General features: G+C 40.5%; 1 protein-coding gene across 1 annotated transcript in view; it reads left to right on the forward strand.

Annotated features, from left to right (window-relative positions):
- The window catches only part of LOC133648154 (NBAS subunit of NRZ tethering complex-like), a 279,054-nt gene that overhangs the window by 163,918 nt on the left and 101,238 nt on the right, over positions 1-13,898 (forward strand). Inside the window, exons 9-10 of the mRNA XM_062043936.1 lie at positions 7,988-8,092; positions 8,162-8,298. Coding sequence (XP_061899920.1) covers positions 7,988-8,092; positions 8,162-8,298 — 242 coding nt within the window. The remainder of the gene's footprint in view (positions 1-7,987; positions 8,093-8,161; positions 8,299-13,898) is intronic.

Consider the following 13,898-nt stretch of genomic DNA (forward strand, 5'->3'; position numbering starts at 1 on the left):
GGTCCACCATGTTCTTATTATTATTTAAATAGTGCGTGCCGAAGTCTATGTCAACAAACATGGTCAAACACTTTTGATGAGAATGACTTGTGTCCAAATCTGGGTCTACAGCCTACCAAGGATTCTGCTCATGCGATTGGGGGAGACCACACCTATAGAGGGTCTTTAAGTTGCAACCAGCCTTGTGATTTTGGATAGTCTAACCTTCCCTACACTTCCTGTTTATGTCACGTGTTCTCATCTTTACCCTGACGTCATGACGGGAAGATATTTGCCGTCAGCAGTAAACCTGAATTATTAAACAGTTGTAATATTGACGACTACTTTATATATTACTTTTTTAACGTAAATATTATTGAATAAATACATTGTAAGCCAAAATATTCTCAAAGCGTTTGAAATAAGGCAGCAAATTAAAAAAAACCCACAAACAATAACTCAATCTTGTTCCATGTATGTACATAGGCTAAAGGGTTATGTATTTACATAATCATGTTAGTAAAATCAAAGTAAAATTCTCCACATCTAACAATTGACAGTGAAATAGATAAAGCTTTACTTCCAAAGTCTATAAATAAATAAATTAATGCGTACAAACAAATAAATGCCTATAAACAAATCAATACTTAAAAATAAATCAACGCTTGTAAATAAATTAATGCTTGTGAATAAATTAATGCTTACAAATAAATCACTAGTTGCAAATGAATCAATGCCTACGCTCCTTCCCCTTTCACCTATGTTAAAAGTTGTTTTTTAAGGCTAGACACAAGCGCGTTAAGCATTTTGGGCTATGTGGGTCCATGGAGAAGTAAGACACATTTTTTTAAGGACTCGGATTTAGACAGCGTTCATGCGGTGCGATGACGTCGGTGACACAAAAATGCACACTGCTTACAGAGCTTAGGCTGAAGATTCAAGATTTGGACACAGCCAATATCTCATCTTAGCTTGTGCAGGTGTACCTAATGTAGTGTCCTGTAGGTGTTCAGACATTCACCCTGTCGCCAGTGTGCCCGAATTGAACTCCACGCAATGCGCAGTCGTCTGCCACGGAGTGTCTTTAAATGTCAAAAGGGCTTTGATTGGTTTAACCTTCTAACCGGTAACTGGCGAGCGAATAAAAGATGATGCACTTCTTCTTCTTGTCGTCGACATTATTGCCTTTTTCTTATTTTACTGATTATTCCACACAGAGCAGGCGGCCTCAGTGGAATATTAATAGAAGGATTGAATGACTTCCCTCTGGACCCTTAGGCGGCATTTGTTTTGTAGGTCTTTTAAAAAAAAAAAAAAACATTAAACCGTTGCTTCTTGCTTTTAGCTCTTATGCAACCAAATGCTTCTTTCCACCCCAAAACAGAAATTTAAATTCCTTATCTGCTTTCAATTGATATTCCTTTATTGGCACTAATCTCATTTAATAATATTGAAAGGTTGTAGAAAGTGTTTTACGTGAGAAGCACGTTAAGAATGAGTCACTACTTGGTCCAAATGTGCTTTTATTGCATATTATTTATATAGCTTAAAGGCCCTACTGAAATTAAATGTTTTTATTTAAATGGGGATAGCAGATCCATTCTATGTGTCATACTTGATCATTTTGCGATATTGCCATATTTTTGCTGAAAGATTTAGTAGAGAACATCGACGATAAAGTTCGCAACTTTTGGTCGCTGATAAAAAAAGCCTTGCCTGTACCGGAAGTAGCGTGACGTCACAAGTTGAAAGGCTCCTCACATTTCCCCATTGTTTACACCGCAGCGAGAGCGATTCGGACCGAGAAAGCGACGATTACCCCATTAATTTGAGCGAGGATGAAAGATTCGTGGATGAGGACGTAGAGTGAAGGACTAGAGTGCAGTGCAGGACACATCTTTTTTCGATCTGACCGTAACTTAGGTACAAGCTGGCTCATTGTATTCCACACTCTCTCCTTTTTCTATTGTGGATCACGGATTTGTATTTTAAACCACCTCGGATACTATATCCTCTTGAAAATGAGAGTCGAGAACGCGAAATGGACATTCACAGTGACTTTTATCTCCACGACAATACATCGGCGAAGCACTTTTGCTACGGAGCTAACGTGATAGCATCAGGCTTAACTGCAGATAGAAAACTAAATAAATAAACCCCTGACTGGAAGGATAGACAGAAAATCAACAATACTATTAAACCATGGACCTGTAACTACACGGTTAATGCTTTCCAGCCTGGCGAAGCTTAACAATGCTGTTGCTAACGACGCCATTCAATCAATCAATCAATGTTTATTTATATAGCCCTAAATCACAAGTGTATCAAAGGGCTGTACAAACCACAACGACATCCTCGGTACAGAGCCCACATACGGGCGAGGAAAACTCACCCCAGTGGGACGTCAATGTGAATGACTATGAGAAACCTTGGAGAGGATTGCATATGTGGGTAACGCCATTGAAGCTAACTTAGCAACGGGACCTCACAGAGCTATGCTAAAAACATTAGCTATCCACCTACGCCAGCCAGCCCTCATCTGCTCATCAACACCCGTGCTCACCTGCGTTCCAGCGATCGACAGCGCGACGAAGGACTTCACCCGATCATCGATGCGGTCGGCGGCTAGCGTCGGATAGCGCGTCTGCTATCCAAGTCCAAGTCCTCCTGGTTGTGTTGCTGCAGCCAGCCGCTAATACACCGATCCCACCTACAGCTTCCTTCTTTGCAGTCTTCATTGTTCATTAAACAAATTGCAAAAGATTCACTAACACAGATGTCCAGAATACTGTGGAATTTTGCGATGAAAACCGAGATTTTTGTATCGGATACAATGGTGTCCGAATACTTCCGTTTCAACCATTGACGTCACACGCATACGTCATCATACATAGACGTTTTCAACCGGAAGTTTAGCGGGAAATTTAAAATTACACTTTATAAGTTAACCCGGCCGTATTGGCATGTGATGCAATGTTAAGATTTCATCATTGATATATAAACTATCAGACTGCGTGGTCGGTAGTAGTGGGTTTCAGTAGGCCTTTAAACCAGTAGATTCAACACAATCAATTTTGGTCATGCTTTTGTTTGTTTTGAACATGCCTAACAAGTTACATTAAGGGACATCACATGCCTACATGTTCAAAAAGGAAGAAGCAGAGTTTACATAATCTTACCTTTTTTTGCATGTTCAGCAATTTTACGGCCCCACAAAATGAATGAAAATCCACAAGATTTATGAAAAAAATGTGAAATGTTATCAGATAAGAAGCCATCCATCCATCCATTTTCTTCCGCTTATCCGAGGTCGGGTCGCGGGGGCAGCAGCCTAAGCAGAGAAGCCCAAACTTCCCTCTCCCTGTCCACTTTGTCCAGCTCCTCCCGGGGGATCCCGAGGCGCTCCCAGGCCAGCCGGAAGACATAGTCTCCCCAAACGTGTCCTGGGTGGTCCCGTGGCCTCCTACCGGTCAGAAGTGCCCTAAACACCTCCCCAGGGAGGTGTCCGGGTGGCATCCTTACCAGATGCCCGAACCACCTCATCTTGCTCTTTTCGATGTGGCGGAGCAGCGGCTTTACTTTGAGCTCCTCCCGGATGACAGAGCTTCTGACCCATCTCTAAGGGAGAGCCCCACCACCGGACAGAGGAAACTTATTTCGGCTGCTTGAACCTGTGATCTTGTCGTTTTGGTCATAAGAAGCTATCATACTAATACAGATAACATTTTTGTTTAGCCTGCTCAGTGGCCTTGTGGTTAGAGTGTCCGCCCTGAGATCAGTAGGTCATGAGTTCAAACCCCGGCAGAGTCATACCAAAGACTATAAAAATGGGACCCATTTCCTCCCTGCTTGGCACTCAGCATCAAGGTTTGGAATTGGGTTTAAATCATCACAATGATTCCAGAACGCGGCCACGACTGCTGCCCACTGCTCCCCTCACCTCCCAGGGGGTGATCAAGGGGATGGGTCAAATGCAGAGAGTAATTTCACCACACCTAGTGTGTTTGTGACTATCATTGGTACTTTAATTTTAACTTTAATTCTATTTTGTTTAGCATGTATTGAACTACTTTGGATGGGGTGGATTTTTAAAGACAAAAATAATAATTTTCTTTCATTTTTCTGTAAATTTGGCGTGATAGAAGAAAAAATAAGAAGTGGTAAAGAAAAAAATTAAATAAATATAAAATACAAATACTATTTAGATGCTATGATTAAAAATGAATTGCAGGATAAATAAATGCAGGATTTAAGCTTTGACTATTACTATGGTACTCCTTTTTGGACTTGTTGAATTGTTTTAGTGCACGTGTGGTTGTTTATTGTGAATTTTTAACATGATTCAAACCTATTCATTGTATTTTGACTATCCTTTGTTTACATAAAATGTACATATACAGTGGATGAAGCAACATGCTCGTTAACAATAAATTAAATACATATATTGCAGAATAGTGTTGACATCACCATACATGATAATTTATTGTCGTATTTAATTCTCCTGCTGTATTATATTTATTTGTGTGTAAAAAAGAAGTTGCTGATAATATTAGAAATTGTCTTACTTTGGATTTAGGATGACTAATGTGAACACAGCCACCTTTTTCCCCCTCGCCACCCTTCATAAATCTCCACATGGCGCAGTTCCCACGCACCGTGAAGGAGAGATGAGAGATTTGAGCCCGCTAGATATATTCAAGCCAGTCTTCTCGCGCTCTCCTTTTATTCGGACATCGTCATGGTAACCGCAGCGCTTGTCACATTCCTTCTTGCTCCGGTGCCATTTTTCCCTGACTGTCTATGAATATTATATTGGGGTTTTTATCAGCACAAATAGTCTGCTATGCATGGCTCCTTCAAATACTATTGTATACTTTATACACACACAAACACACCTTGTTCCAGAGGGTTTTCAACACATATGTGTGTGCATATTTAATACACTTACAGTATATTCTCCCAAGAAGGCTGCAGCTGAATAAACACGACAGCTTTACATAGAAAAACAAATCACCATGAAAATGTGTCTGTTCTCCTACATACAATGCTTTCTTTGTAAACATTCTTAACAGTCATATTCGTGTAAAAATTAGGTTAAACCTAAAAGCAAAACATTCTCAATTTACCCGTAACTTTGGAGACATGCGGTGTCAATCGTCCCCATATAATCTGATGGCTGGGGGGGGTTGTCATAAAGAAATACAATCATGTGTGCTTACGGACTGTATCCCTGCAGACTGTATTGATCTATATTGATATATAATGTAGGAACCAGAAATATTAATAACAGAAAGAAACAACCCTTTTGTGCGAATGAGTGTAAAAGGGGGAGGGAGGTTTTTTGGGTTGGTGCACTAATTGTAAGTGGGTTAAATCACCAAAATGATTCCCGGGCGCGGCGCCGCTGCTGCCCACTGCTCCCCAAGGGGATGGGACAAATGCAGAGGACAAATTTCACCACATCTAGTGTGTGTTTGACAATCATTGGTACTTTAATCTTTAATCTTTAATCTTGTGTTTTTTTTTTTTTTTTTTTTTTTTTTTAAATTTCCACAATATCAACACAATGTTTAAACTACTTCCTTATTATCTTTTATTACATACAGTTGTTTGAACAAAACAAAGTCAAGAGCTAAATAACTACACATTAATAAACAAAATAATAATATATTCATTACTCATTTAAATCCTTTGGGTTTTGCCCTCAAAGTCCTCCTTTGTGCAAGGAGTTATTCCCTGAGTTTGTAAACAAGTACAAAAACGACAAAGTTGAGAAAATAAAAATATCTACAGTATCTTATTACTTTTGTATCGATTACATGGCGTAGTGGGTAGAGCGGCCTTGCCAGAAACCTGAGGGTTGCAGGTTCGCTCCCCGCCTCTTACCATCCAAAAAATCGCTGCCGTTGTGTCCTTGGGCAGGACACTTCACCCTTGCCCCCGGTGCCGCTCACACCGGAGAATGAATGATGAATGAATGAGTTGTAAAAATGAATGATGGGTTCTCACTTCTCTGTGAAGCGCTTTGAGTGTCTAGAAAAGCGCTATATAAATCTAATCCATTATTATTATTATTACATACTGATGCCGCGTCTGATGTCGACGCCACCAATTTATGTATCGATCTGCCCTTCTCTTAGATGTTTTGTATTGACTGTGACAATGCTGACACAGCAACTTTTGTTGTATTAAAATATCTGTAACTCTTATTGATTTACTTCATGGGTGTCAAACTCTGGCCCGCGGCCCGTGTAATTTCACTTGGCCCTTGAGGCGATATCAAATTAACACTAGAGCTGGCCCGCCGATTATATACAGCGGTGGTGCCGCGGTAATACTGCATTCACCGCTAATTCTCATACTTGCCAACCCTCCCGGGAGACTCCCAAATTTCAGTGCCCCTCCCGAAAATCGTCACGTCCGCTTTTCATCCAGTCCAACGAGTGCTGGCCCAGTCACATAATATGTGCGGCTTCTGTACGCACACACACGTGAATGCAACGCACACTTGATCAACAGCGATACACGTTACACTGAGGGTGGTATAAACAACTTTAACACTGTTAGAAATACACGCCACACTGTGAATCTACACCAAACAAGAATGACAAACACATTTCGGGAGAACATCCGCACCGTAACACAACATAAACACAACAGAACAAATACCCAGATTCCTTTGCAGCACTAACTCTTCCAGGACGCTACAAGGTGTGTGTGTGTGTGTGTGTGTGTGTGTGGGGGGGGGGGGCTTGGGAGGCGGGGTTTGGTGGTAGCGGGGGTTTATTTTGTAGCGTCCCGGAAGAGTTAGTACTGCAAAGGGTTCTGGGTATTTGTTCTGTTGTGTTTATGTTGTGTTACATTGTGGATGTTCTCCCGAAATGTGTTTGTCAATCTTGTTTGGTGTGGATTCACAGTGTGGCCTGTATTTCTAACAGTGTTAAAGTTGTTTTTACGGCAACCCTCAGTGTAACGTGTATCGCTGTTGATCAAGTGTGCGTTGCATTCACGTGTGTGTGCGTACAGAAGCCGCACATTTCTTGTGACTGGGCCGGCACGTTGTTAGAATGGATGAAAAGGGGACGTGACGACAGCTTGTAGAGGACGTTAAAGGCAGTGCCTTTAAAGCACGCCCCCAAGACTGTGGTCCAGGTGGACCACGAGATATAATGACTGATGAACACCTTCGTTCGATAATGAAGGTTGCCTCAGCCCAAAGCCTGAGCCCCGACATTAATGAACTAGCATCCAAGAAAAGATGGCAGGTATCTGGCTTGGGCACATCAGATTAGATCAGTGTGTTGCAAACTGAGCAGTTTAAAGTCCTGAATGGTTGGTTTATTCATTGTTATTTTATTTTCAAATTTATTAGCCTGTGGAAAAAGTTAATGTTGATATTTACCTCAGAAGGCTGCATATAGAAAAGAGGCATTCAATTTTTATTTAAATGGTATTTGATATGCCATTGATATTTTTTAATTATTATTATTATTTGAAACTCGATTTTGCATGTCACTATAAAGTTATATAAGCCTTGCTTGTTCAATATTCAATGCAAAACTTGTTTGGGTCCCTATTAAAAGGTTAATTTGTTCAACCTTGGCCCGCGGCTTTGTTCAGTTTTAAATTTTGGCCCACTCTGTATTTGAGTTTGACACCCCTGATCTACTTGTTAATTTCCTGTTAATATCTGCATACTTTCTCCTGCAACCATCTTCACTTCTTAAACTTTACTAAGCATCTTTTTCTCGTTGTTATTTCAAACTAGCTCAGCGGTTAGCTAAGCTATTAGCATGCCTGCTCTCGACTTGCTCTTGGTGTGTAACATGTATAGCCTCATCCGCCAGTAGTAATGTTACTTATTAATGATTCTTAAGAAACTTGAATATGAAGTTTATTTGCTGTAATGGAGGTATGAAGACACATAATTAGCTTCTGGCAGCTTGCCAATGGAATACATACAGTATTATTTTTGAGTTTTACAATATTGTTGTTGTTTTCTCTCCAGGAGATACTTGGAGGTCCTCATGCAGCCGAGCAGAAATACGACGCAGAGTTTTTCAAGAAGTTCCGTAGTCAAAATATTGTGTTGTCAGCTAGAAACTACGCCAGGGTGAAGTTCACTTTTCTGTCATGTTTTCCCTACCAAAAGCACCCTCATTATTGTGTTTTCCGTCTACAGGAGAGCAACATGCAGGCTCTTGACATCCTTTTTACATATCATGGGGCAGAGCTTCTCCAGCATCGTTTAGCCATCCTTTACAACTTTCCAGAAACCACTTCTCCACACGAATACATGGTCCTGCTGCCTGAAGCCTGGTGAGTACCTCCTTGCTCGCTATGCAGTCACACAAACAACTCTTTCACCATTCCTCCTGATCTTCAATCAGTGCTTTCAGATAATCAGCTTTACAGTTGGCATCATGTGCAATTTGATGAATGTAGGATGTCCTTGGTCGGCCAACTCCGGTGTTGCCGTGTGTTGGTGTCCATAGCAGTATTACTCACAATGGCGGCAAATCTCAAGCGTTGTTTTTAAATTGTAGTTGACAGAGCTGGCAAGCCACCATAAAGCTGTTGCTTTGAGGGGTGCTTTTTCCACAAGATGTTCAAAACCGCACCAAGTGATGGGCAGGCTACTTGGAAAATGTAGGAAGCTAAGTTACAAGTTAATCTCGATTAAATGTAGCTCAGCTACAGGGGAAGCTATCCCCAGAGAATTGTAGCAAGCTACACAATAAGCTACACGACAAAGGTAGCTTGCAACGTTAACAGGTTAACACATGTGATTAATACAAATAAATTATCGCGTTATCAAATTTGAATGAAGATTAAAGCGAAGGCTTACACCGGAGGACACGCGCATTTGTTACACGGTCTGTGATTGCGAGGAGGGCCGGCCCATTTCGCGTCAAAACAGAATTTCATATAAAACTAGGGTAATTTATTGGTATTGCAGCGACAAATGTTTTTATCATCGGCTCACATTTAAAATACCATCTTAAAGCGAAACACGTACTCGAAGATAGCGCAGACAGTGTTGCCACTCCTCTTGGCAAATTTTTTTGTAAACAGCTACTAACGATAAATCCAGTGGAGACTTTTTTGTGTCTTGGAGACTCTGAGGTGACAGCATTCAGCAGTCACCGTCCTAAGCAAGCAGTGATGGGTGCTGCCGGTCAGCTGGTGCTGCTGCTCTGCTCACGCCGATTGCTCCATACTAGCATGAATGCTAGCTAAAGCCACAACAAGCAGAGGAAAAAACTACGCTGTCAAAGTTTACATATTCAATGTTGTCAACAAAAGTAGCACAGTTAAAGGCCATTCAGGGGGCGGACCGCCACAATCAGACAGCCGATATCCCATACTCTCTGAGCACTACTCACAGGACTCCCTGAGAGACACGGTCGAATGCCTTCTCCAAGTCCACTAAATATATATATATATATATAGAATGGTTGGGCAAACTCCCATGCACGCTCGAGGACCCTGCCGAGAGGATAGAGCTGGTCCACAGTTCCACGACCAGGACGAAAACCACACTGCTCCTCCTGAATCCGAGGTTCAACTATCCGCTGTAGCCTCCTCTCCAGTACACTTGAGTAGACCTCACCAGGAAGGCTGAGTAGTGTGATCCCACGATATTTGGAACGAAAGAGAGGAACCACCACCCCGGTCTGCCAATCCACTGGGTACTGAATCAAATAGCAACATCAGTGTGTAAAGGATATCACCACATGGGCTCAGGAACACTTCAGAAAACCACTGTCAGTAACTACAGTTTGTCGCTACATATGTAAGTGCAAGTTAAAACTCTACTATGCAAAGCAAAAACCATTCATCAACAACACCCAGAAACGCTGCCGGCTTCGCTGGGCCCGAGCTCATCTAAGATGGACTGATGCAAAGTGGAAAAGTGTTCTGTGGTTTGACGAGTCCACATTTCAAATTGTTTTTGAAAACTGTGGACGTCGTGTTCTCTGGAACAAAGAGGAAAAGAACCATCCGGATTGTTATAGGCGCTAAGTTAAAAAAGCCAGCATCTGTGATGGTATGGGGGTGTATTAGTGCCCAAGGCGTGAGTAACTTACACATCTGTGAAGGCACCATTAATGCTGAAAGATACATACAGGTTTTGGAGCAACTTATGTTGCCATCCAAGCAACGTTATCATAGACGCCCCTGCTTTTTTCAGCAAGACAATGCCAAGCCATGTGTTACAACAGCGTGGCTTAATAGTGAAAGAGTGCGGGTACTAGTCTGGCCTGCCTGTAGTCCAGACCTGTCTCCCATTGAAAATGTTTGGCGCATTATAAATCTTAAAATACCACAACGGAGACCCCGGACTGTTGAACAACTTAAGTTGTACATCAAGCAAGAATGGGAAAGAATTCCACCTGAAAAGCTTAAAAAAATTGGTCTCCTCAATTCCCAAACCTTTTACTGAGTGTTGTTAAAAGGAAAGGCCATGTAACACAGTGGTAAAAATGCCCCTGTGCCAATTTTCTTGCAGTGTGTTGCTGCCATTCAATTATAAGGTAATGCTTATTGCAAAAAAAAAACATATTTTTTTAGTTCGAACATTAAATACCTTGTCTTTGCTGTATATTCAATTGAATATAAGTTGAAAAGGATTTGCAAATCAATATATTCTGTTTTTATTTACGAATTATACAATGTGCCAACTTCACAGTTTTTTGGGGTTTTGTATGTACAGTATGTAATGTATGTATGTATGTATGTATATATACATATATATGTATATATGTAGGTATGTATTAGGGTTGTCCCGATACCAATAATTTGGTACTGGTACCAAAATGTATATCGATAGTTTTCTATACTTTTCCAAATAAAGGAAAATAACAATTTACAATTTTCCATATTACATATAGTCTTCTATAATCAAAGATTAGATTAGACTATAATAAATATCTTTATTGACATTATAATAAATGCTTCATGATTAATGCTTGCCACTCCTGGTCTGTGCTTTAAGAAAAATTAAATTTTAGTAAGTCCTAAAAACAAAACAATTTATCCATGTAGCAGGTAAAACACACATTGTTAAAGATAAAACACAAATTGTAGCAATGTCATTTCACTTGCATTAGTTGACGCTAATTGGGCGGTCTTAGCTCCTAATATTTGGCATCAAGCCAAGCAGCTGTGTGCGCGTTCGAATGGTAAATGGGTTATACTTGTATAGCGCTTTTCCACCTTTTTTCTTTTTTAAGGAACTCAAAGCGCTTTGACACTATTTCCACATTTATTCACACACTGATGGCGGGAGCTGCCATGCAAGCGCTAAACAGGACCTATCAGGAGCAAGGGTGAAGTGTCTTGCTCAAGAACACAACGGACGTGAGTAGGATGGTAGAAGGTGGAGATTGAACCAGGAACCCTCAGTTGCTGGCACAGCCACTCTCCCAACTGCGCCATGCCGTCCCCCTAATATCTATATGTGCACAGCAGGGGAGCTGGTTAACTTATGAGAGTAACATGTTTGTGTTTGCGAGAATGGCAATGTGTTGACTGAGTGATGTCAGTGAGTGAGTGGGCGAGTAAATAGAGAGAGAGAAAGAGCCCCGTGCACTGCGCAGTAGAAGGATGAAGGGGTCCGGTTTTGTCCTGCAAAACTAACAATAAAGCAACCAGATTGCGACAAATCGGCGGCCTTGTCATCCTGACCCGAAAGCGGAGCTTAGCAGACCCATTGCAGGGTAAAGTGAAGTGTGTTACCCCTGACGAAAACATCCGCCCTGGAAGGAACAGCTGCCCTGTGCTCCTCGACTACGGTCGGCATTGGAGCTGAACAGCAGGACAGGTGTAACAACTACATTATTACCAGTCACTATTTGTAACTCCTTGTGCAGATCTGAATGCTTACTGTTTGAATATTTACCTAAGTTTGAAGCAACGGTGGTCATACTAATTGCCACGTTTGGCGAGGCGTGTTTTAAAGCAGCACTTGCAGGGCGGCGCCTCCATGTTGATAGCGTCACCTTTATCGTTTGTTTTGAAACCCCAACACCACCATATTGCGCTTCACATACCCTCTTTATTAACAAGTAGAATTGTTGTTTTTTTTGCCATTCTTCCTCTCCACAATGTTTTTGCTTGTATGCCCTGTGTGTGTGCGTTTTGACACACTCAACATTATGCGCCTCGGCTCTGTAGTCACCGCCGCACATTGGCATTCAGATGAAAGAACAGTACTGGTATTTTTAAAAGGCAGTATAGTACTGATTTCAATTAATTAGTATCGCGGTAGTTTATTAGTACCGGTATACCCTACAACCCTAATATGTATATATGTATATTTTAACAATTATTTTTAATCAATTATTTATTGATTTGTTTCACTTATATTTTCTAATATTTTTTTTATATTGTATTATATCAATACATTAATTTAGTCCTGTAATGATTAAATTCATTATTGATTAATTGTTCTTTTTTCTTATTTATTTTAACTTATTATATTTGATCATATTTTTTTATATTATATTATACTATTTTATATGATATCATATTAGTATATTATCTTAATTAAATATGGAGTAAATTCATTATTGAGTTATTGTAATATTTTAAAATTGCTTGGTATAATTAAATCAATAAAAAAAAATGTTTTTTAAATTTTTTTTGACAACAATTATTTTAGTCCATAATGAATATTAATTGATTGGTTCAGAAATTATTTTTAGTGCCCCCGCTACCCTGAGAGGGACAGGCGGTAGAAAATGGATGGATGGATGGATATATAATATGGTGTATTTTTAAAAATATACTCTTACCACAATTGTTTCAATAATTAAACTTTTCTTAATAACTAATTTGTTTGCATAGATTATGTTTTGCAGACCGTCTTCAAGCCGCTTTTTGACTGTCACTTCAGGATGTGCTGTTTTGTGAGCGATCTTATTTATGTGCCTCCACTTCAACTGTGTCATCTCCCCTCCCGCCGTGTTTTAGTTTTTAGCCCTTCCATATCGAGTCTACTGACAGATATAAGTTTGAACTATACTTTGTATTAGTAATGGACACAGCGGAGGATGCATGAGGATAGAGAAAAAGAAGGAAATTATGGACTTCAGTTTTGGCCCACAATGGCGGACTTGCGCAAAGCTCTTCGGGTAAATCTATACCATATATGGAGACACCCGCTAACTTCACATTTGGAAAAACGTCACAAATTGGCCACATTCCAAACGGCTAGTTTGGAGGAAGTATAAATGAAGGTGAAATTATTTTATAAATATCTGTGCCATGCTTCGATGGTTTGATTTTTTAATATTCGGGACATATGCATGTCCCAAATACACAAAAACGGGTACCAATTGGTAAGGTAAAGTTGGTTTTGTTAAATAGGTCATCTTTAAGTAGAATAGGATATAGAGTAGCTTTTAAATAGCATAGGTCAATAGGAATATATTACAAATAGAATATAATAACTAATAAAGTTTAATAAATTGGGATCATGTAGTTTAAATAGAAGTTAAAAACAATGACAGCAAACTAAACCAAATAAAAGCCCAGTTCAGCCCAGTTGGTATATGTGTGAGTTTAGTGTTCCTTGTGCATAGCACCATCAGAGTTGAGCAGTCAAACAGATTCTGGAAAGAAGCTGTTCCACATTCTGGGGGTCCTATTCCAGATGCGCCACAGCCTCCTGTCTAAAGGGAGGGGGTCAAAACTGGTGTGCAGTGTGGGTGGGATTCTTGGTGATGCAGGCAGCCCTCTCTCTGCACCTGCTGATGAAGATATCTGTGGTGGTGGGAAGGCTGCTCTCCACGATCCTTTGATCAGCATTCACCACGCTTCCTCTCATCAGTTTTACAGCAGCTCTGCCACACAGTTATGCTGGTTCTGAGCTCCCTAGTCCAGACAGGAAGTGTCGTAGCTCCAGGTGAGGT

The sequence above is a fragment of the Entelurus aequoreus genome, linkage group LG04, assembly GCF_033978785.1.
Source record: "Entelurus aequoreus isolate RoL-2023_Sb linkage group LG04, RoL_Eaeq_v1.1, whole genome shotgun sequence".
In the NCBI taxonomy this organism is placed as follows: domain Eukaryota; kingdom Metazoa; phylum Chordata; class Actinopteri; order Syngnathiformes; family Syngnathidae; genus Entelurus; species Entelurus aequoreus.